Source organism: Marmota flaviventris, chromosome 1 (genome assembly GCF_047511675.1).
Source record: "Marmota flaviventris isolate mMarFla1 chromosome 1, mMarFla1.hap1, whole genome shotgun sequence".
Lineage (NCBI taxonomy): Eukaryota > Metazoa > Chordata > Mammalia > Rodentia > Sciuridae > Marmota > Marmota flaviventris.
The window spans coordinates 14,996,201-15,021,177 of NC_092498.1; the positions used below are offsets into that span (position 1 = coordinate 14,996,201).

The window sequence follows — 24,977 nt, forward strand, 5'->3', positions numbered from 1 at the left end:
CATTTATAATGATGTCTCTTGATACTTGTATTTGTACTGATTTTCTCTTTTTATGGATTTTATTATCTTTTCAAATACCAGTTTGAGAATAAATAATCTGTTTTCTGTTTAATTTTTGCTTATCATTTTTTCTTTATTTTTTAACATTTTAGTGTGCCCTTAACTCATTTTCAGCATTTTTTCTTTCTTTTTTTAAATACCTTTATTTTATTTATTCATTTTTATATGGTACTGAGGATCGAACCCAGGACCTTGCATATGCTAGGCGAGTGCTCTACCGCTGATACACAACCCCAGCATTTCAGCATTTTTTCTAACATGTACATTTAAATGTATGTTTTCATTGTTGTTTATATGTTTTCTGATTTTCAATACTTTTTAAAAATCTAAATGTTATTTAGCAGTTTATTTCTTAATTATCTGGGTTTCTTAGTTTCTAAACACGTGGGCTTTCTCTAGTTATCTTTTTGTGACTGATGTCTATTACTGATTTCAAACTTAGTTGCCTTGTGAACATATAGGTGATTTAGGTCTTTGGACATTTGATGGGGCTTTTTTATGACCCTGGCAAATGGATGATTTTTGTAAATGTTCTGTATATATTTGAAAAGAATGTTCTATTCTACAGTTGCTGAGTACAATGTGCTATTTATGGCCAGTGAATCACATTGCATGTTATTCAAAGAGAATCTACAGATTTTTGTTTTTAGTACTCTTATTATTCTATTGTTTATTACATGTGTTAAAATCTTCCACTATGATTGTGGAATTGCTTATTTGTTTTATAATTCTGTTTAGTTATTGCTTTTTGAGTTCAAGTTTTAAATAGTTGTCTTTCCAACGAATTGAATATTTTGCCATTATAAAATAAAATGACCTTTATTAATGAAAATCAATTCATATAGCTATTCCAGCTGTTTTTTTTTTTTTTAAAGCTTGTTTTTTTTTTTTTTTTTTTTTGTCCTTTTTATCTTATACCTTTTTATATTTTTAAAAATATGTTTAGCTGGGCTGGGGATGTGGCTCAAGTGGTAGCGCGCTCGCCTGGCATGCATGCAACCCGGGTTCGATCCTCAGCACCACATACAAACAAAGATGTTGTGTCCGACGAAAACTAAAAAATAAATATTAAAATTCTCTCTCTCTCTCTCTCTCTCTCTCAAAAAAAATAAGTTTAGCTGGAGCATTTAATATCATTAGATTTAATAGTTAGGTTCCTTGTCTTTTGAATTGATTATTTTGTATTCTACTTTTTTTTGTTAATATAGAAATTGTGCAATTTGTCATTTACTGGTTGCTCAAAACCTAAAATTAATTTCTTTTCCTTTCCCCACCCTACTTCATTCCTACAGAACTGAGAGAAGATGGTTTCCAGCCTCAGACTTATCTAGTACAGGGAGTGAAAGCACTGCATACTGCTTTAAAATTATGGATGAAAAAAGATGTAAGTCATTATAGTTGTTTTTATGTAGCAAGGTCAAGAAGAAAAGAGTACTTTTGCTGTTTTTGCAGCATTTGAATTTGCCACTGGTAGAGGGAATGGAAATCATGTTTTAAAATACAGCCTGCATTTTATTATACAGTATTTATAGATGTACTTGTGTCTGGTTATATTTTTGATAAGAAAGTACTTGAGTAAATCTTTAGTCTTTAATCTGGAAAATAAAATATTTCAAAAATATTTAAGATATTGACTAAGAGATGAACATGTAGCTATAGAATAAAATAAAATTGAGCTCTTATAATGTGCTTTGTCTTTATGTACAGGATTTCATTTAATCCACAGAGCAACTGTATGAGGTCTATTGGTACCCTGTTTAAGTAATTCCCAAAAGAACTGGTGAGCTAGGGACATAGAGTTAGTCTCTAAGATTATAAACCTCTGCTCTTTGCCACTCTGCTAAACTTATGTAAAAAATGAGGAAAAGGAGGTGGTAATATTCAAGCATGAGCTCTTTATTTTCACTAAATTGTGGCCCAGTTGTACTTGAAACCTTTGAGATATCATCCTACATCTCTGTTTAGAATTGGTATTTCCTTCCCTCTAGAGCATTTATTTCTTGTGCCAGTGGACTTAAAACTAATCTATATATAGAGAGAGTAAAAACTTAAAACACATCTGTAGAGAGTAAATTATGCATTTTTCCTTTCTCTGGGTTTATGAACTCTTGAAAAATAGGTTTCATCTTTCTCATTTTTATTTCAACTCATAGATCTTGGCACATAATGCTTTAATAAGTGATAAATAATATGCTAATGAAAATACATTTCCATGTTAATTTCTTGAATGTCCATTTGAAATTAAAATTCTACTCTTAAGAGATATTATTGGGAGACAATAATTAATAGGTTCTGATAGTCCCAGTAATTTTGACACTCCTTTCACTTTATTATCATTGCTATATATCCACAGAGAAAGGCAGTATGGAAAAATTCAGAAAATAAAAATCATGTCTTCCACCATCAAAGACTTCATTATCTAGATAATAAGGAAAAGCATAAGCAAATTAACAACTACCTGACATGATAAAAACAAAATCAAGCTTATGTTTTTAAAACTGTATAATCTGTTTCCTGCTGGAGGCTTTAGAGGAATGGTTCTCAAATGTGTGTATTTATCAGCATTGTCTGTAGAGTTTTTTTAAAAATAAAACCTCTGGATCCTTCTCTAGGGATTATAGTTTGGTAGATCTGGGATGGGTCTGAACCCAAAAACTTCATAGGTGATTTCAGTGCATATTAAAATTTGTTATCATGAGTAATGTTAAATTTGCTCTAAGATGAGAGGCAGCTTGCCTTAATGGTTAAGAGCTTGGATTTTAGAGTCAGATATTTGATTCAAATCTCAGCTTTGCTGCTAATAAACTATGTGACTCAGGGCACATTACCTAACCTCTGGGCCTTAGTTCCCTTGGTTGCAAAATGGGAATAATTTACAGGTTGAACATCCCTAATCTAAAAATCTGAAATCTGAAATGCTTCAAAATCCAAAATACTTTTGGTATTAAGCATTTCAGATAAGGAATACTAAAACCAATAGTATCTGTGTCATACAGTTATTGAAGGGGTTAAATGAGTTAATGCTTATAAATTATTTAACAGTATGAAAGCACAGAGTTAGTACTATGTTAATACTACTATTATTATCAGTTCGTTTCAATAAATTATGCTAAAACCAAGTAGAGGGTACGAAGCAAAAGTAGAAACTCTGCTATGTTGAATGTGTCTAAAAAATCAGAATGTTCTTAGATATAGAGATTAATATATGGAAATAGGCATAAAAATAATAACATTAGTTTGCAGTACAGTAAATGTGGTGACTCAACAATTAATTTTTTTTTTCTGTTCATTGGATTGTTTCCCCATTTTGCTTTTAACTGTTAAATGGAAAAGAGTTTACCAAAATTTATTCAAATTAGATTTCCATGAGACACTAGGATTATTTAAGTGCCTGTGTTCCCCATAAAATTCCTTATGTATTGTCAATTAAATGTTAGGCTAAATTATTGTTTTAGTAATTAGTATCTGTAGTAGTAACTGTAGTTAGAATTACAGCAGGATTTGAAGTGTAGAGTATAATGTTACTATTCAATATAAAGCAAAATTCAACAAAATTCAAACAAGTCTGTTTTTAATTCAGTTTGAGGATTTTATATGATTATAAAACATAAAATGATGATGAGGATCTCCTTAGAAGGTATTATACCAACTATATGATCTCTGAGACTGGGCTTATTGTTACTGGCTATGTCTGCAAAGTCTAGAGAACCCAAAAATAGTGTCAGTAGGTTAGTTTTTTATTAATAAAGTGTAAGTAACTTTGGTTTTGTTATCTTTGTTAATCCAAATACAGCTTGTATCTGAACATGCCTTTGAAATTCCAGACAATGTGAGACCTGGACATCTTATTAAGGAACTTTCTAAAGTAATTCGAGCAATAGAGGTAAGGATGGAAACTGTCATCTAAATGCTTGCTTACTCTGTTTTGAGAAGCAAATGGATCTACCACTATTGTGGGGTGACCAGTACTCTGCCAGGGTAGGTTCCTGCTCAGGAGGTGTGAGCTGCCTAGGAAAGAAAAAGTCTGAAATAATTAATAAGAAATAGAGACAGAGCCAGAAATTAGATAAAAAGGGGAGTGCCTGATAGGTCTTTTAATCCTGATAGGAGCGGAACTGAACAACTGAAAAATGTCCTTGGTTTCTTATTTTTAAATTTTTTTGTTGTTGTAGATGGACACAATCTATTTATTTATTTATTAAAAATATTTATTTATTTATGTATCTTTAGTTTTAGGTGGATACATTAGTTTGTTTTTATGTGGTGGCGAGGATCAAACCCAGTGCCTGACACACGCCAGGCAAGTGCTCCACCACTGAGCCACAACCCCGGCACCCTCCTTCTTTTTTTTAAGGGGGAGGACATCAAAGTCAGGGATAAGGTTTTAAGATTTCAGTGGAAGGAGTCTTGCTTCTCCATGTGGCAGTAAACATGTTGATTGGCATTTTGTCAGGCCACACCCATCCCTGAGAAGCTGTGTGGCTCCTGCTGGTCACTCCATCTCCCATGATGCTGTGCTGAACTTGTGACAGAGCTAGGTAGGAAGTTACATGAATTAGGCATTCCCAAACCAGCAAAGTTGTTCCTTTTTACCAAAGGAAAAAGTACCATTCAAAGCTGAGATTTGAATCCAAATATCTGACTCTAAAATCCGAGTCCCCAATACCAGACTTTCCTGCCTAATGCCTTCTACGTTCTTTTAGTTCACACATAGTTCACGTATAGTTCACGGATGGCTTCTGGCATACCACCATGATGCAAACATTTGAAAGCACCTTACACAGGGACTGGGGTGTAGCTCAGTAGTAGAGTGTTTGCCTATCACATGTGAGGTCCTGGATTCCATCCCTAGTATAAGAAAAAGAAAGGAAGGGAGAGAGGGAAAGAGGAAGGGAAGAGAAGAAAATGAAGCCAAAAGCACTTACACACTTAGAAGTACCACTTAGAAGAAATAGAATGAGCTGAGTCTTGGACAGAGTCTCAAGATTTCTAAAATCCTGGAGAAAAATTTGGGAATATTGTATTGCAATGAAGTAATGAAATAATGAGGAGGCAGTTTCCAGGTTACCTCAGGTTCTTCAGGTTACTTCAAAAATTAAAAAAACAACAACATAGTTATCAGTACAACTTTCAGATCCAATTAATTTCAGCCATTCAGAAATGAATTCATGTTAAATAATTAGAGCAAGAGAAAAAACTAAGATAAAAAAAAAAAACCTAAGGGAAGTGAGTAAAGTTAGGTGAAACTGTGTTGGAAAGAGGGATGATATTAGTGGGTTGGGCAAGGCAGTCCACTTGAGGGAAAATATGAGAGCAGCCAGTGAGGTAAATACTTTTGATAAAAACCTATAAATCTGATTAGGTATTTTAATAATTAATAGATATTCTAGGTATTTAAGAAAGGAGGTTTTTAATTAAAATAATTTTTCAGGAAAGTGATTGTTCTAGTGTATAGCTTAAATTAAGAGGAAATTAAGTGGAGGATGAAGGTCAACTGGTAAATTAACATCTGACATTAGGGCTGTTTTAAGGAATGAAAAGAGGTACGTATCTAAGAAATATTAAAATCCTAGATTTAGAATAAGAATAGTTCAAGTATTCTCAATATGTTCAAATGTAGTAGAAAAGTCTCTTAAAGAGTGATAGTAATTGCATATAAATGGATTTAGGATCAAAAAACATATTTTACCGAGTCCTATTTAAATTCCAAATGTTGAAGAAAAGGGAAGAATGGATAGGTTTAGGAAGTGGTATATGAGGATTAAAACTTAATTTGCGGGCTGGGGCAGTAGCTCAGTGGCAGAGCACTTGCCTTCCACGTGTGAGGCACTGGGTTCAATCCTTAGTCCACACAAAAATGAAACAAAGGCAATCTGCCCATTACTACTACAAAAAAAAATTTTTTTTAAACTTTTTCTTACATAGTAGGAATTCAGTAATACCTAAAGCTGAAATCAGTATAAACATATTGTTTAGAAAGTTAGAGACAAATAACTGGGTGGTGGTGGGGAAACAGTTGTCAGAATTGCAAGCTTTAGCTATGTACTCAGAATAATTGAAAGCAGGGTCTTGGACAGATATGTTTGTACCATATTTGTAGCAGCATTATTCACAATAGCCCAAAGGAAGGCGCAACGCAAGAGTCCATCAGTGGATGAATGGATAAACAAACTGGTACATAGAGTATATAAAATGGATATTCTGACACATGCTACAACATAGATGAACTTTGAAGGTATTTTGCTAAGTGAAATAAACCAGTCACAAAAGGACAAGTATGATCCCATTCATATGAGGTTCCTAGAATTGTCAAATTCATAGAGACAGAAAGCAGAATAATGGCTGTCAGGAGCTGGGGAAAAGGGAGGATGGGAAGTTAGTGGTTAATGGGGGCAGATGAAGAAGTTCTGGAGATAGATGGGGTGCTGATTGCACAGCAGTGTGACTGTACAGAATGCCCCTGAATTGTATACTTAAAAGTGGTTAAGATGGCAAATTTTATGTAACGTAAGTGTTTCCACAGGGTAAGTGGTTGCCTTTGAAAAATGTGTATCAGGGATGGGAAAGAGTAGACTGCTGCTTTTCATGATATTCTTATTTAATTTTTAAAACTGCATAGATGTATGGTCCATAAGAAATTACCAGGAGGAAAAAGTACCAAACTCAAGTACCACTGCATAGATAATCCTTAGAGAAGATAGCTTTGGCTTAGGATAGAGCCGAGGTTCCCATGTGGCAGTCGAAGTTAAGGAGAAAGAAAAGAAAGGCAGAAGAATTAATATAGTTAGATAGGAGAAAAAAATCTCCTTTGTTTTCACATTATCAGGGTGGGTTTTGAATCATTCAAAATCTTAATAAAATGTTTAAAATATTAACTAAATTCTGTGTATTCATTATTTCTAGAAGGCTGTAACATTTCATTATTGTATCTGGATATTTAGTCATTTTGCTGTAATACACTTTCTTTAATATATTTAACATGAAAAAAATAAGGGAAAAAACTGCAAAAATGTGTGGCTTTGATTTTTTTTTTTTTTAAATTTTTTGTAGTTGTAGATGGATAGCATACCTTTATTTTATTTGTTTATTTTTATGTGGTGCTGAGGATCAAACCCAGTGCTTCACATATGCTAGGCAAGCACTCTGCCACTGAGCTACAGTCCCAGCCCTGTGACTTTGATTTAAAAAGTAAATATTGGGCTGGGGTTGTGGTTTGATGGTAGAGCACTTGCCTAGCATGTGTGAGTCACTGGGTTTAATTCTTAGCACCACATATAAACAAATAAATGTCCATCAACAACTAAATATATATGTATATACATATATAAAGTAAGTATTGATTTACACAAATATGTATGTAAAATGAATTTTTTCATTGGAAAGAACTGGAAGCAGCCTGAATAGCTACCTACCAGTAAGTATTAGGCCAGTAATTCATGATATACCCCTCACAGCTATTAGTATAATACTGGAAATCAAGGGAATGTGTTCACAGTATATTATATAGAGAAGAGATGGGAAACCAAGGCTTTGATTTGGTCTTTTTCTTTTCTGTGATTAAATGGAATATTTTTGTTTTCTAAGAGTATTTTTATGGCTGAATAGTCAAGTCTATATATAGTAGCCTTTTTCTTAAAATACATTCTGAATCTAATTCTTAAAGGAAGAAAATGGCAAACCAGTTAAATCTCAGGGAATTCCTACTGTGTGTCCAGTTTCACGATCCTCAAATGAAGCAACTTCCCCATACCATTCCCGACGAAAGATGAGGAAACTTCGAGATCATAATAATATTCGAACTCCTTCTAACCTAGACATCTTAGAGCTCCACACAAGGGAAGTTCTTAAAAGATTAGAGATGTGTCCATGGGAAGAGGTAAGTATTACATTTCATGATGAGAAAAATAAACCCAGTTGTTTGTTAAAGTTCTTTAAAGGGGTAATAAAATTTATATTATCACCTATTCTTGTTGTTATTTGCTGTAGAATTGTAGGGGTCAACAAATATTTTTGTCTGGGGGCAAGGTGGGGTGCCTAATCTTTCTAGGCATCACTGTCAAGTTAGGATGAATACACCTTATTCATTTGCTGACATGTTTATTGAGTGTTTACCAAATACCCTGTACTCTCTTATGTTCTAGAGAAGTTGCCAGAGTAAGCAAAAATTAAGTCCCTGTCCTTATGAAACTTCATCAGAGTTCAAGTACAAAAATTGGGAGGCAAAAATATAAACTAAAATAATGTAATTTCAGATGCCAAATGTTTTGAAGGACAATAGAATAAATAGTCATGGTGAACTAGCTGCTTTAGCTGGTATGGTCGGAGAGCCTCTCAGGTGGAGATGTTTGAACTGACATCTTATTAACAGGAAGATGTCACATAGATACACAAATTTGGGGAATAGTATTGCAGGTCGGGGAAGAGCAAATGCACAAACCTGTCCTTGAGCCAACCCCAGCCTGGCTGACTACCTGACTAGGAGACTATTAGAATAAACCCTTTAAAATCAGAGAAATGCTGGCCTATTGGACAGAAGGGAGAGTGAGAGGCAGTAATAAGATCAATGCAGCACCATTTAAAACATGATAATGAATTTGTGATGAGATCTGTGTCATCTATGATTTTATATTTTAAGAACAGGATAGATAGTAATCCACAATGAATAAGGTAGAGGAATCACTAGATTAAAACATAAAAAAAAATTACATACAAATTATAACCTTCTTAAATATTTTAAATTGGACATAATTACATTGTTTTGAGAGTATGCTGTTCTAAGCCAGGCACAGTGGCATACATCTGTAATACCGGGGCTCAGGAGGCTGAGGCCCAGTGGTTAAATGCCCCCGAGTTCAATCCCCAGTACCAAAACCCCAAAATAAAATAATATATTGTTCTAAACCTACTTAAGTCATAGCCTTCTGGGGAAGTTTTAGCTTATTACAAAAGGTTCTACTTATTTTTAAGGAAAAATATCTCAGAAAGGAAATAATTTTTATACATTAAAAACAAGCTACTGGGGGGCTGGGGTTGTGGCTCAGCGGTAGAGCACTCGCCTAGCATGTGCGAGGCCCTGGGTTCGATCCTCAACACCACATAAAAATAAATAAACAAAATAAAGGTATTGTGTACAACTACAAAATAAATATTAAAAAAAAAAAAAAAAGCTACTGGGGTTGGAATTGTGACTCAGTGGTAGAACACTTGCCTAGCGTGTGTGAGGCAATGGGTTTGATTCTCAGAGCTGCATATATATAAAACAAAGGTCCATTGACAACTAAAATAAATAAATAAGAATGAATAAAATGAGCTATCATTGTGTCTTTCTTCACCTTTTGGCCTCTGTGCCTGGTGATAATGGTGTGGATGCTGACAGTGCCTCATGGGAAGAGAGATATGAGGTCAAGGTAAGGGTAAGTGGGAAGGCTCAGCAGTTACACTTTAGCAGGAAGAAGCAGAAGAGAATAAAAAAAATCTAAGACCGTATTGCCCCTTCTTTTCAGCTTCTGCAGGAATGGAGCTTTCTTTGGATTTGCTTTATGCATATTTTATATTCTGCTTTACAAAATGTATATTATTGTCAATGGCCCTCCCAAAAGATGAACCATCCTCATGCTTTAACTTGAAGAACTCTGGAATATGGGATTGCTGCATGTTTCCAAACCCAGGCAGCTGCCTGTCACTCTGCATGGCAGGGCTATGGGGAAATAGCAGTCTCCTGTCTTCCTTCAGTGGAGCAGGTGTGCCTGAGGTTAAGTCAGTTCTATTTTTATACTTTAAGGACATCTTGAGCTCTAAACTGAATGGAAAATTCAACAAACATCTCCAACCATCTTCCACGGTACCTGAATGGAGAGCAAAAGATAATGATCTACGACTGCTGCTGACAAATGGAAGAATAATTAAGTATGTACAATAGATCAGGTATCAAACAGATAATTTTCGTTGGATTCCCTTTGTTCTTGCGCTGCCTTGTCCATACTGCTGGTGTTGACTATAGTATGGGGAAAGTGTCTCAGTTCTCTGCTCTGTAAATGAAGTGGGAGGGAATACATAGTCTTGCATTACTTCTGATTTGTTTTTTCCCAATGATACAGAGATGAGAGACAGCCCTTCGCAGATCAGAGTCTCTACACAGCAGATAGTGAAAATGAAGAGGATAAGAGAAGGACAAAGAAGACCATTATGAAGACAGAAGAGAGTTCAAGAATAGACAGGATAGAAAGCGAAGAATCTCGAAAACCACTTAACAGTACGTTTGCTGTAATAGTCATTTTAAAGTTCTCTTTATTCGTATAACAATTGATAAAGAAACTTACTAGTGTTAAAATTCTTAAGTTTGTAATAGGATTGAAAGTGTGTTCCTCATACTGTTCTGAAAAATCAGAAGTATGTCTGAATAGGGAAATGCTGAATGTGAATACCAATGAGGTATAGTGGCCAGGGATGTATCAGTGAGAGGGTTCGTGGGGGTAAGTGAGACCCATGTCTAGTCAGTTTTTAAAGTCACATGAAAGCTCATATGTTTTATGGATCTTTACATATATAGTTTTAGCATGCATATATGATTGGCTGACCTGAAGCTACTTGGAATCCTTGTTCTGTAGTTTTATTTTATTGCCTCTTGATAGGAAGGCCTCTACTAGGTTGTTAATCAATTATCATCAAATAAAATAGCATTATCAGATGCCAAAGTAATACATCCTTCTCCTTCAGATCTTTTTTTTCTTGAATAAAGTCAATTTCTCAACATCTGTCAAGATTTCCATATGCCCTTCTATTTTAAAAAGTAGTTAAAAAAATTTGCAGTATTTTAGTACTTGATAAGTAAATGTTCCGGATAATGAGTATTACTTAATGCATGTTGAATATTTCAGATCCTGCTAATTCCATGTAAATTTGGTATATATACAGTTGTTGACTTTGCCTTTGTTCACATGCCAGTGAAAAGGCAGCTGATCAACAGGAATGGAAGAAATGGTGCTGTGTGACAGTGCCTCATGGGAGAAACAGACAGTAGGAAAGCCCTGTTTATAATAAGCTCATTAAATTCACGTCTGTGGGAATGCATTTTAGGGTTTGGAGATTTATCTTTTTGTTTTCTGTTGAGAGAATTAATGCAAAAGGAGAAGTAAAGGTTTCTTAACAGCTTACTTTAGTTTTGAAGGTTGTTTTCTAGAAAGAAATGTAGTTAATTCACTCAAGTAAGGAATATAAATATAATCATCTTCAACAAATACCAGACATTTTAAGAAATACCTCAGTCTGTATCTTGGTTAATTATGGAGAAAGATGGGAGAGATGAGGAGAAAATTAAAGTAGTAAAAGTAGGCTAGGGCAGGAAAGACCAAGTGGTATTGTGAAGCAAGGTAGACTTTAGAAACTACCTGCCACCTTGTTCATAAAGTTCTAATGCTTTTTTTTTTTTTTCTTCCATCCTTTGTCTTCTTCATCAGGGTTTTTTACAAGTGTGAAATCAGAACTCAGGAATAGATCATCAGAATATTCTGATATTTCTGATTCAGAAGACTCTGGAGCTGATTGCACTGCACTGGTATGCTCGAAACCCTGTGACTTCCATCATTTGATGAGAGATAAGCATCCATGGATCTTCACCTAGGAGGAAGTCAAATAATAGCCCATCCCAAAGCTTGTCTGTCTGACCTGTGCAATACAGGGTCTTCCTATAGTTATTTTATACACACATATTCTGTGACTATCCAGCTTTTGTCCAGTTTTGAAAAGGGTAGACGACTTCCCTGCCTATATTATTCTTGGATTGATTGTATTTTTCACAAATATATTTTATATTTTATTATTCCTTAAAATCGATATAGTGTGTTTTTAAATTTAGGTTGTATGTTACCATAGTTACTGGAGATTTCACTTTTTTTCATATAAAACATTGAAGTAATTCTATGGTAATTAAGATTCTAAAAAAAAAAAAGATTCTAACTTTCTCTGGATGGATGAAGTCTTTTTTGATTAGTTTGTACAACCTTGATCAATTTCTTAGATAACTTTGTTTCCATTTAATTATTTATGATCTCAGAAAATTAATTTTACCACTGAAGAGTCCGAAAGTTCAGGCGATGAAAAGAAACAAGAAATAACATCAAATTTTAAGGAGGAATCTAATGGGATGAGGAACTTCCTACAAAAGAGTCAGAAGCCATCTAGAAGTGAAATTCCAATTAAAAGGTGGGCTTGCTGATGGTAGTATTTGTTTTACATTGTGATATAAACGCAATGAAGACTTTTTTTTATTTAAAGTTTTTTTTTAACTTATATATTTCATCAGAAAACATATTCTTTTCTCTTTGGATGACCTTCTCCTTAGGGAATGTCCTACCTCGACAAGCACAGAGGAAGAAGCTATTCAGGGCATGCTGTCTATGGCCGGGTTGCGCTATTCCACGTGTTTACAAAGGCAGATGCAAAGCACAGACTGCGGTGGTGAGAAGAACTCTCTCCAGGATCCTAACAGCTGCCACAGCAGTAACCATGAAGTTAGGCAGTTGTATCGCTATGATAAACCAGTAGAATATGGTAAGAAACATAAATTATTAAGTCTCTGAAAATATATGATCCCCAGTTTAATAGCTCTATAATCCTAGTTTAGGTTAGAGATTATATGAATAAAGACTATTTGTTACACATCTTTAGTTTGACATGGTGTTAAGAAAATTCACTAAAAAAATATATAGCACTGACAGACAAATCACGTAATATGTGAGCATAAGAACACAAAATATGAATGACCCAGGTCTGATAATTGCTTTCACTGGCACAGCTTTGCCGTTGCTCTTGCAAGACTGGAGTTTCCTTTTCACCACTGTTAGGTTGACCAGTTGGAAGGAATGTTTTGGTCTCTTAAATGGTCTGCTTAACTAAAACAGTCAACCTTTTTTTTCCTTTTATGAGAGGGAAAACAAGTTTTGAACTGTTTCTAATTGAGGATATTCTTTCTCCTCCTCGAAAAGGAAGAATTAGGAAAGAGTAGACTCAATGGCATGTCAGTGATGCCACCTAGTGTTTTCTTCTCTGTGCCTCCAGAGAAAAATTTTGTTTGCCAAAAAGTCTGAGAAGGATTTGGGAGAACACAGTACTGCATTAAGATTGAATGCCAGTGGTGTTCAGTTCCACATAAGTAAGAGTCAGCCATGGACCAGGAGCTTGATATTCATTTCATTTATGGGATAGGTAATATTGATCCCATTTTACAGAGAAAGGAAATAAGATTTATTGAAGTTACTTGTTTGTGTGTGGTATTGGGAATTGAACTCAGGGGTGCTCTGCCACTTATTTTAAGATAGGGTCTTACAAAGTTGCCCAGGCTGGCCTTGAACTATTGCCTCAACCTCCCAAGTAACTGGTATTGGGCTGTGGTTATAGCTCAGTGGTGGAGCAGTTGTCTAACATGCACGAGGCCCTGGGTTTTATCCCCAGTCCTGACAAAACAAAAAGTAAATGTAAAACAGACCAAATCTGGAATTACAGGCATGCACCACTGCACCTGCCTTGGTGAACTTATTTTAACTTGCTCATACTTTACATATACATAGATAGCTATTATTCAGAGCTATTATAATTTGAACTAAGTATTATCTGATCCCAAAGTCATTGAAGGTTAAATAGCTTGCCTAAAGTTTATTTGGTAATGGAAAAACTCATATTTAAATCTGGGTTTGTCTGTCCTTCCACTGCTCCATTTTTGTCTTCTTATAATCTGATTGGTCCTTTAAAAAAAAAGCTCTTTTTATGGAAATAACTACTAAGTTCAAGCAAACATGTGCCTTTAATTCTGTATGGGAAAACATGCCATTTTTAGAGAGTATATTACGTTTGGTTTTACGTCAACAATATGTGGCCATAGGTGTTCTAGCATCTGACATAAAACCTGTCATATAAAGAGTCTTTGAGAGAACTGAAAAAAGTAGTAACAAGTTTGGTTGTAAGCTGATAACTTTTGTTTTTGTTTTGAGAGGGAAAAAGTGTAGCGAAAGTGAAGGTATATGAATAAATGTCTAAAGAATTAACAAAATGGTAAGCTAATTTTGTTCTTTAAAATCAAGTTTGTACAAAGATAATTCAATTAAAACTTCTCCCTAGGATACCATGTCAAGACTGAAGATCAAGACTTGAGGACTTCTTCCTGGGTTAAACAATTTGATAGAACTTCCAGATTTAATCCTCAGGTATATTTCAAAGTTGAAACATTAAAAGGAGATTTAAAATCATCATTATTTTGATTTCTTTTCTAAAACTGTAACTGGTTATTAACTACTACCTCTAGGAAGCCAAATGTTACATGCACATTTGAACAACTGTCCATTTTTAGAGATTCTGCTGTGATGCCTGATGCTTCAAGGCTTAAAGACAGAATGTGATATGTGATATGGAAAAGAGTAACTTTTTCAAGAAAGAGTTAAAACCGTTGGCAGCAAACACCTGTAAGGTTTTATCTAATTAGAGTGAAAAATGAGGAAAAGAGCATCTCTTTTTCATTTCTGATATTGTCTCTTAAACATTTTGATACTAAATTTCTTTCAGGATTTGATGAAAGTTACAGATTATCTTTCCCCAAAAAATATTTAATTGACTTTTGCTTACATTTGCTAAATGATGCATGCTGCCATCACCAAATCTCCATTGACTACAAATTAAAAACCTCTGCTCTAAGACAGAAACTAGATGTTTTAGGATCTCAGCATATTTGTGCTTATACCATATAGAATGAACCCCAAACAGCATTAAAAGAAACAAACAAACAACAACAAAAACCAAACTAAACCTACAGTAACACCAAACAAAGAACATGATAAGACCTTTTGCTGCAAGCCTTAGAAAATGGCAGCCAGAGAAAGAATCAGTGTTATCATGCAGTGGAGTGGGGCCCCTAAAACTCCCCAACCCCAAGCATACTTAAGAAGGAAAGTAAATCAAGCAAATGCAGAAATACTGTCATTTCTCTCTTGTTTTAAAAAAACACTTTGAGGGGGAGTGGTGAGAGGAGGGGAGCTGAGTAGGCAGTTTAAGAAAAAGCAAAAGAAGACTCTTATGAATAAAGATTAGTGTTATACTGATAGACCTCAGCAGGACTGGAAGTGTCTTCCAGAGCCTTGGGTTGAGTTGGAGGTGTGAACTTAAACTATCCGAGGAGGAGATGTATGTGTGTGCACAGAAAAGGCAGTAAGACTCTGCCTCCATGAATTCAATATTTTTGATATCTGAGTAGTGGAATTATGGGTGGTTTTCTTTTCTTGGCTTGGCTTATCTGGATTTTCTAAATTTTATTACTTTTGCAATAAGAAAAAGTTTTTTTGTGGCAATGTTTTTTTGTGGTGCTGGGCCTTGCACATGCAAGGCAAGTGCTATACCCCAAGTTTTTTTTTGTTGTTGTTGTTTTAAAAAAAACAAGGCTTTGTGCAATCTAGTTCTTTGAGCAGACGGATATGCTCCAGAGTCAAAGGTCAAGTAAGAAATTTCTTACCGGTTACAATTCACTTTTTCAGTGTGTGATTTTGTAGTGGATTTTGTAGTGGCTGGGTATACAGTTTGTTACTTACTAACATCAGAGGGATTTAGAATTAAAAATAAGCTATTAAAAAATTAAAGTAAGCTATTATTTAAATCTGGCTTTTGTGTTTTGTATTGTCTTTGAAAATAAATGAAGAAGCAGAGGGCATATGATTAGCAAGATCACAGTAGAGCAAATCAAATTTCTTTTGTCTATAATCTAGAGAGAGATTATAATGGCATCTCAAATTATAGGATTATGGTCTAGAATATTTGTTAGACTAATTTACAGCAATTCTGTATTTAATACTACTTTTGAAACTTATTTGATCAATGTAGAGTCAGATCAAATGTTTTTCACATTTCTTTCATACACATGCATGCATAATTAAAGCTAGTTTCTGAAACATCACACTGCAGGGTACTCTTCATGGCCAGTCTGTTCCTTTCTCCAGCTGGTCATGACCTTCTTAGTTAATTTCAAGACTCATTAGTTAGTAGTGTCTACCTGCTTGAAGGTTAACTCAATAGTCTTGAGAGACTGAAAGAGGAATTATAGTCAAATAAATAACAGGCTTGGGGTTCTGGAATTAGGGATTTTTCTAGCAAATAAATACAGTGTAGATGAACCTTACAGAAGTTAAAGTCCTTTTTTTTTTTTTTTTTGTGGTACTGGGTATTGAACTCAGGCACTCAAAGTTAAGTTCCAGAAATATAGCACATTACATCATGAGAGTTTTGTGGAAGCTGTGATGTGCTAAGGAAATGGTTGGGTCTCTGTGTCCCATCTTGTATCCCCCATGGCTCATGGAATGGCAGCAGACACCTCTGTTATCCCTCCCTCCCTCCTCCCCCTCTTCTTGACTTAGTTATGATGCAACTTCAAGACCTGGATTCTTCTGAACTATTAGATTTATTATGGATGAGATGACCATCATGAAGGGTGGTCATCTTTAGTTAATACATTAAGAAAACTAAAATTTAGTAGTTTGTTTCTTCTCTCTCTTAACTTTGCTAATGTAGAGTTTGAATACCTCACTTATCATAAACCCTAAAAATTCAGCTTTGTTTCCTTTTTTTTTTTCAGGACCTAAGCAGAAGCCAGAAATGCATCAAAAAGGAAGGTTCATCAGAAACCAGTCAGAAGGTGCAAAGTAGGAATTATATGGAGAGCAGTGGCTCAGGTCTTCAGAATGGAAAGTACATGCAGAATTCCATCTTGCTTTCAGGGGCATGCCAGATGAGTAATGGCAGCCTAAGCCCAGAAAGGCCAGTTGGTGAAACTTCCTTTTCAGTGCCCCTTCACCCCACCAAGAGACCTGCATCAAATCCACCACCTATCAGCAACCAGGCAACAAAAGGTAAATTTTAAATATTTGCAGATTAAGTATATTTCTGACTGTGTTTGGCAGTAATGGCATCATTACTTCATTCAAGATGCTATCTCATGAATTTTGACAGCTCTGTAATAGTATGCTCAAGCTACTGTGGGAACAAAGAAGGAAGTTACCTGGCCAACCCTGAGGATCAGGAGGAGGCAGATCCTAAAAGTAGATGATAAGGAGTTAACCAAGCTGAATTGGGGAATAGATAGAATAGACAGAAAGGAAGGCTGAGGAGAGAGCATGACCTAAGGTACCCAAGGAAGAACAGTTTGTGAGGTTTCGGTGAAATTGCAGTACATTTTGTAGCTGAAAACCATAGTTTGTTTAGAAAGAGGTTAGTCTTTACCCCAGCATGATGAGGGGGAAGAGTTTTAAACAGTGTAAGTCCATGGACTGGAGTCGTGGCTGAGTGGTAAAGCACTTGCATAGCACGCATGAGCCACTGGGTTCCATCCCCGACATCACATTAAAAAAAAAAAACAGTTGAAGTCCAAAAGTGTGGCTTGGTGTAGTCAAATGCCTAATGGGCTTGCTTACTGTAAAATTCTCTTTAAGTCTTTCTGTGCTGTCTGGTGAGTATGCTTTTCATTGTTGTTGCTGTTTTATAGGTAAACGTCCTAAAAAAGGAATGGCAACAGCCAAACAACGTCTTGGAAAGATCCTTAAGTTGAACAGAAATGGCCATGCACGTTTCTTTGTGTGACAGAGCCACTGTTGCAGCCACTCTTCACTTTGGAGACCAGTCTTGGGGTGCAGAAGCCTGGAGCTTCCACCACCCCCTGCCTGGAACATTTGCGTGTACAGTAAGAACACTGCCCGAAGAGCGGAATGAACCTGATGCTGCATTTTCACTGTGCCACACCCACTCAGCAATAACCCTTTGGACCTGGTGGGGGAGAGGAAGAAGGAGGGTAGAACCTTAAAAAGAGACCTCGAACTGGAAAGGGTCTCTTGTCAGGGCTTGAATTTCATTTTGTTGTTGGTAGTGTCTTGATTTATTTTCAGTAGTAGGGTAAAGAATTATCAATAATTTATTTAACAGATTTTTTTTTAAAGTTAACAGCTTTTAAATTCTTTCTTTTTTAAAGCTATTTATTTGGAAGATTTCTGGAGAAATATCTCACTAATTTAGATTTAAGAATGTGAAGGTTTTTAAATTATTTTTGATAGTGTGTGTGTTACATGTGGGAAAGAGCCACGGTAACAGTAACTAGTCTGGACTCTTAAATTTGATATTCAGGTTAAAGTCTTAAACAGGGATTTGATGCATTAATTATTTTAAATTAAGATGTATATGAAAATCATTTTATTTTATATATTTCATGTGTTTTTTATAAGCTATTAGCTTCGCTTTTGCTAACATTCAAGGTGCATACTGTTATCCAGGTTGATTCCCTTATACCCCACCTTCCCTCTGCACCCCCCTGTCATTTTGTGATGACTCTTCAAGACTCTTCTCTTTGCAGGGAAATACTTCCATAGCCAATGTGTAAGAACTTCATAAAAGATCCCTCATTTCTCATTTCCTTTGACATTGTGGTTTTCTTCTAAGTATAAAGAACTAGGCTTCTTATGTTTTCATTTCTGCTGATGATATCTGGGTCCCAAAGAGAACAGCTTTAATATCTTTTTCCTACTTGTGCGGAAAGTATTATAAGTTTGGTTAAATAGTCATGTTTGTATTTTTTCCAAATACATTTGTAACTACAGAGGGCCTTCTTCCTACTGTCAGTGTTGAAGGACAGGGCCAATGCCTGCTGCAAGGTTATATCTCATGATGCTTTTATTCTTTACACCTAATTTGTTGAAAAGTATGAATTGATGTAGGATATACAAATCTGCATAATAAGCCGTAATATAATAGGATTATACTATATTAAGTTGTATAGATGCAAGCATGTTGGAGTAGATTGTGTGTGTGTGTGTGTGTGTATGTATGTATGTGTGTTTGTGTTTACTTTTTCTTAACCTTGTGCATAATTATTTCATATATGGATTTGGAGTAAAATGGGTGCTTCTTTTTGCAGTTTCTTCCATATATCTTAACTTGACCACTGTATACTTAGGTTAACTATCTGGTTGAACTTTAAGGTAATCATTTATCTCCTTTATGTACAATTTTTACTAAATATTAGTTTTCAGTTGCTGATCAGAGTTTCTGGTTTCCCTTCCCCACCCTCACCCCATCCATGGTATAAAAATAAATGATTGCTAGGGATGAAGTGGAACTATTCTTAAGTCTGACAGTATAGCATTTTACAAATTTCTACAAAGACAATATAGGCAAATAGGCTGGAATTTATTTTTATGGAGAAAAAATATGGCCATACTATGGATTTGTCTTTTTTTTTTTATAAGCAAGGTAGCAGGACTTTTCCTTCTGTATTAAGTATCACTAAGTTATTAAGAAAAAAAAAAAAAACTATACCATTATCTTTCATGGTTGCATTCAAATGTGTATTTCCAAAGAGAGATATTTCTTACTCTGTCTCCATTCCAGTATTTCATGAGAGAACTATGAAATAACTTCTGAGTTAGCCTTTTTGGTCCAGAGTGTCTGGGCCAGAGTCTGAATCTTATCTGGATGTCCAGGAAAATAATTTTTATGGAAATCCTTAAAATTTGTAAACAACCTACTTAAAACCCTGTCTGTAGTATACCTAACTAGTGGAGAGATGGCTGTAGTCAACCATTGGCTGGTCATCATATATCAAGATGCAAAAATCTGGGTTTGATTGATTCTCTCACCTTCCTCCACAGTATATCTCTATATACTTGTGTGTCTTGGTTTTTTGTAGACCCTGTTTTGATGTTATAGTATACATATTTTTATTTTGGTTTAAGAAATAGGACTATAATTTCTTTTTCCAGTTACATCATAATCTGGATTTTTTTCTTTATAATTTTCACAACTTATTTTTAATTACTTTTTTCTTTAGCCGTAAAAATTGAGAAAAAACATAATTTATTTTTAAGAAAAAAATCGTGGCCACTATCCACCCTGTGTCCTTAGATCAATAAACACTAATTCTGAGTAGCAAATATGTGGAATTTTTAAGTGAAAGTACTGTGGATTTGTTTTTGGCAGTTTTAGCTCACTAACTGGCTAAGTTCCAAAACTTTCATCAAGGTCATATAACCACTATAAGAGAGTACATGCATCTTTTTTTCTGAATTGGTAAAAATTCAGCTACCCATCCAGGGACTTTTCTAATCAAACCTCTTATAAAGTTACTGCTATGATGCATTCCTTTATCTCTTGGAACTGACTGAACTTTGAGGTAATGACTGCCGGTTTCTGGGCTCAACAGTAACATAAGTAACCTTTAGTGTTTAACTTAGTTTTGTTTATGATCAGTATACCACAGTTTAGACAGGAAGACAGCATTTAGTTAGTTGTAAGCAAATACAAATATGTAAAATCAAGAATTAATGATTTAATGTATGCAACTTAACAGTAGTAGTAATTTTTCTATATTGATAGTAATTTTCCTATATTGATTCTTAACTTGGGATCCACTGTACTGTAATTCACATCATCACACAATATTATGCTCCCCAGTACTGACGAGTGATGTAAACAATACAAAGCTGGCAGTTTATAGTAATCCAGTGTCTTAGGAATACATTTGAATTTCATAAGTATCAGTTCATTTCTGAAGCATACAAAATTGAACATTCAGACTGAAATCATAAACTCAGAGAGGAAACAAGCTCATCTTTATCACTAGTTAAATACTTAACTTGAACGTTCTATTTTTAACAACCCCAATTATTGCCTTTTCATTGTACTCTACTGTATGTATTCATATGGGATCAGCAGGTATTTATCAAACATTTACTGTGTGCCTCGCACTATTTAGTATGGTAGGGTAATATCAAGTTGCAGTTGTAGTCTTTGCCCAAGAAATTGTCTTCTCCAGGAACTTAGCAGTACTGTTTTCACTTTTAGGCAAACTTCAGCAAAAGAGGGCTCCTTCATTAAAAAAAAAAAAGTAGCTTATCTCTATTAGTTTCAATTGAGATATCCCACTGTAGAAGTAAAATCGACCTGAGTTCTTTAAGAAACATTTCAAAAGTTAGTTAATAATGTTGGTAACATAAAGATGTGAAATGATGTGGAAGAAAGCAAAAGGTCCTGAGTTTTGGTCTAAGTTCTGCTTCTGATGTGTCAGCTCTTGACCTTAAATAAGTCACTTAGCCTTTCTAGTTTTAGTTGTCTTATTTGTAAATTTGGATGAAAATGCTTATTATAATAATTACTGAAGAAAAACATTCCTTAATCTATTAATACTTCATATTTACAGAGAATTGATCATTATTTAAGTTAAACTCGTAATGAATGCATCTTTATATACATTTTTAAATGAAAACTGTTGTTTCTTATCAAATATATGCTATCTAAAAAAATCCGAAGATTCTCTAACAAGGTGCTGAATTACAGTTAGATCCTGTGCTTGAAGTGAAATAAAAAGAGGTGAGCTAGTTTATGGATAGGAAAGTGAGAGAGTTTATTCTCAAGTTCATGAAGATGATGTAAAATGATTAAAAGATACCTTTAGATTTTAGTACTGCTTTCCAGATTTGGCATACTTTTGAGGTACTGGAGAAAAATGGAATAAGTTATGGAATTAAAATTATTTAGCAACTACCCTCGGGACTGGTAGAAAGACGGAACTCCTCAGACAGCTGCAGGTTGGGTGACAGTTGCCTGGGTAAACAAAGAAATCTTTGGAATAGTGCAGGAAAGGAGACTGACTATGTCTTCTACAGAAAATAATCTGCTTGTTTCAAAAGATGCTCTCTAAAGTGGTAAGGCTACTTCGGAGAGTTGATGGGAATGATTGCATGGCCCAGTATGCTACTGCTAGAAGTAACTGTTACAACAAATAAGCATTTTTAGTTTTTGCATGGAAGAGACAAGGGCTTTCATAATATAAACATCTTTCAGAAATTCATCTTTCTCATTAAATATTGACCTAATTTCTCCTTATATACAGAAAAGCTCTTGCCTAGTATGTGCAAGGCCCTTGGTTAGATCCCCTGCACTTCAAGAGAGAGAAGCGAAGTCTCCCTAGTCCTTTCCTGATGTCCTACACCTTCATCCAAAGTGATCTTGAGGGTGAGCGTCATGTATCTTTAGCCTAGGAAAGCCAGTGAAAAAAGAAGACAAATGTACACCTGATAGGGCAGTGATTTGCTTGGGGACACAGGGTGAATCTGCTTGGGATCTATAGAATAAAACCTTGCTTCCTAAAACAGCTCCTGTTCTGTGACACTGCAGCCTCTGCTTGCCTTGCCGTAGATGATATTCGTATGCTTGAGGTCAGATGGAAAGGAAGGGGAGAAATTACTATACTTACTACTAAATTGCTGTTGAGTGTAATGTCAACTTAGTACTATAGCCTTACTAAAAACCCTCAGTGAGCATGCCATAAGTCAAAGAAATACTTGATATTACATAAACAGTTTTAAGATCATCCAGAACAAATGCATATTTCCAAAGCAGTTAACTTATTGTGATGGACTGGTTTTATTCCTCTGTAGAAATTTTTCCTTCTTTAGTTGGGAGGAGAAAATAATACTGAGTTGAGAGACCCTTAGATTCTCCCTCTTGCCTTTGGTGCCCCTTCTTGTGTCTTAAGACTTTGTCTTAACAAGTGCAACATTACATTTTTGTTACAATCTTTTTAAAACTGTATTCAATGATTCTTCCAACAAGTTTATCTGCTCTGCACTATTTCACCAATATACCCTGGCTACCACGTAGCCCTTGACCTCCAAGTAGTTTACCTATGCAAAACCCATGACCTTCTGAATTCACTTTTCTTTATTTCAGAAAGCACTCATAAACAGAACTTCCTTTAAAAAACAAAAACAAAACAACAAAAAAAAACTTATTTTCAACCAGTTTTATTTTGGCCATTTCTTTTCCAAAATATAAGCTATTTCCCCCTAAGGTTTTTCACCAAAACAATGGTCATTAAGTGCTAGGATATATAATATTTTGCAGTAATAAAATAACCCAGGCATACTCTTATATTTATTTGGTGGATTTTGGTTGGTAAAAATTACCAGCACTAAATGTAATATATAATGAGGAGTTGATTCCTTGCCTAGAATCGTTTCTTCCCTCTAAGATTCAAAAGTAACGTTTTATTTTTTACAAAGCATACATATAACTTCCACACTATAGTCAGGGACCTGAGGTGTAACTTAACTAAGTGAACCCCAAGGTTATTTTATCTTGTAAAAGAAACCTAAACCAAACTAAGGGCCTTACAGTTTATGGTTAGACTGAATCAAAAGCTACAGCCTCAGTTTTTCCACAAACAGCTTCTGGCTGCAAAGCAAGTCGTGCAGTTATTAGGCATGGAGTAGCACCGATCAGGAAACGCACGAGCATCTTTGCAGACTGTATTTCCTTCGGAAAAGACTTTTCTACTTTTAATATAAATTAAGCCATAACAGTTTCATGCTGTGGAAAGAGGGTGAAAAGGTTCATTTTAAGAGATTATATAGTATGAATTTTCACATTTACTGTGAAATGTCTAACTTTTCCAGTGCTTCAGCAAGTTTTCTTTTGGGGGGATGTTGGAGGGTGGTGATGGGGAGGGGTAGTATTGGTTTTGGGGGTTTTAACTCTGTGAAATTTGAAAAGGGGACAGTTGTTGGCTATGGTACTTACTAGTTTTGTAGTAATGTTTTGCTAGCCTGACTGACTTTCCTTACTGGTTTTTATGTCTGCGGTCCCAGGTGACCGTTACCCTTCTTGTTTCGAGTGTCTGCGGAGTAGTGTCTTGTCTATGTGTGTAGGCAGCCAGTGTGTGTGCACATGTGTGTCCTTGGAATACAGAAGCACACTGTGTGACAGTGAAACGGGGTGTGGCTGGGGAGTGGGATGCGGAAGCTTTAAGAGCATTTTTTTTCGATTCATAACAGTATTTCCCATCTTTTGCCTGCAGGCAGGGAAAGTGTACAGTATTTATTTTGTTTCTGTTTTACTCTGAATTTGTAAGTCTTTAAGTAGCTTACATTGATTATTATAGGGGAAGCAGTGACTTGTTTAAAGTTGTATTTGGTATTCTTACTTTCCAATTTCTGTATTTTAAAATATTAAAATTAAAATTGTATTACTTCTGTTTTGATTTTTTAGCACTCAGTGTATTTTTTGCTCATTTTGTTTGAAAGTATAAATTTCAAAAGTTGTGTAAAATATGTCTCTGAAAGAAAAAAAATCCAAATTCTATATCCAATTATGACTTTCTGTTCCCTTTTTCTTATTGAAATCTCAGGAAATTATTTAAGAATGTGAAAAACTGTTCCTTACTTTCTCTGAAAATTTAAATGCGAAAAATAATGTGTTTTATTATTTTAGTAGATGTTTTTCTGGAGAAGTGTGATGGCTGAAAGAGAAGGATGATCGGCAAGATGAGGCTGAGATGCAGACATGGATGTGGGTGTTTATGGATGAACACTTCTGAGCACTCATTGTCCCAAACCTGGGTACCTGTAGTGTACCATGCACTGCTCTAGCACTTGTGAGCATAATAAGCCCAAGCCTTGTGTGAAATGGAAATGGCAAAGGATAACCAGGAGCCATGGTGGCCTGGCTGTCTCACGAAGGGGAGAGGGTAAGTGTAGGTGCAATGAGGAGGATGAATTCAGTTTTGGATCTAAGGCCTGAGAGAGATCAGGGATGGTATGAGTGGGGATAAGCTCTAACCTTGCAGGGAGCGAGAGGAGCCATGGGCTTAGGGGGAAGGGATGCTGGGGCAGCACTTCACGGGCAGCAGGTAAGCCTTGGATGAAGACAGTTAGTGGGTAGCAGAAGCACCAGAGACTGTGGCTCCCCTTCTCCCTACTACCAAAAAATAGTGATGCCAGAGCATGTCTTTGTCGTCATACCAAAAGCAGTCTGTGCTGCCTCTTTCTTGACTGACCTGCTTTTATACAACTAGTGGGAGACTAAACTGAGCAAATCTGTTCTTTTGAGAATTTCCACATGTACTA

At 35.4% G+C, this 24,977-nt stretch overlaps 1 protein-coding gene across 1 annotated transcript in view; it reads left to right on the forward strand.

Moving 5' to 3' along the window:
* Positions 1–24,112, forward strand: part of Kdm7a (lysine demethylase 7A) — a 78,430-nt gene extending 54,318 nt beyond the window's left edge. The window contains exons 10-20 of the mRNA XM_071611702.1: positions 1,353–1,444; positions 3,854–3,943; positions 7,724–7,936; positions 9,842–9,966; positions 10,158–10,312; positions 11,517–11,614; positions 12,113–12,261; positions 12,401–12,609; positions 14,173–14,258; positions 16,667–16,940; positions 17,573–24,112. Coding sequence (XP_071467803.1) covers positions 1,353–1,444; positions 3,854–3,943; positions 7,724–7,936; positions 9,842–9,966; positions 10,158–10,312; positions 11,517–11,614; positions 12,113–12,261; positions 12,401–12,609; positions 14,173–14,258; positions 16,667–16,940; positions 17,573–17,667 — 1,586 coding nt within the window. The 3' untranslated portion in view covers positions 17,668–24,112. The remainder of the gene's footprint in view (positions 1–1,352; positions 1,445–3,853; positions 3,944–7,723; positions 7,937–9,841; positions 9,967–10,157; positions 10,313–11,516; positions 11,615–12,112; positions 12,262–12,400; positions 12,610–14,172; positions 14,259–16,666; positions 16,941–17,572) is intronic.
* The last annotated feature ends 865 nt before the right edge of the window (positions 24,113–24,977 follow it).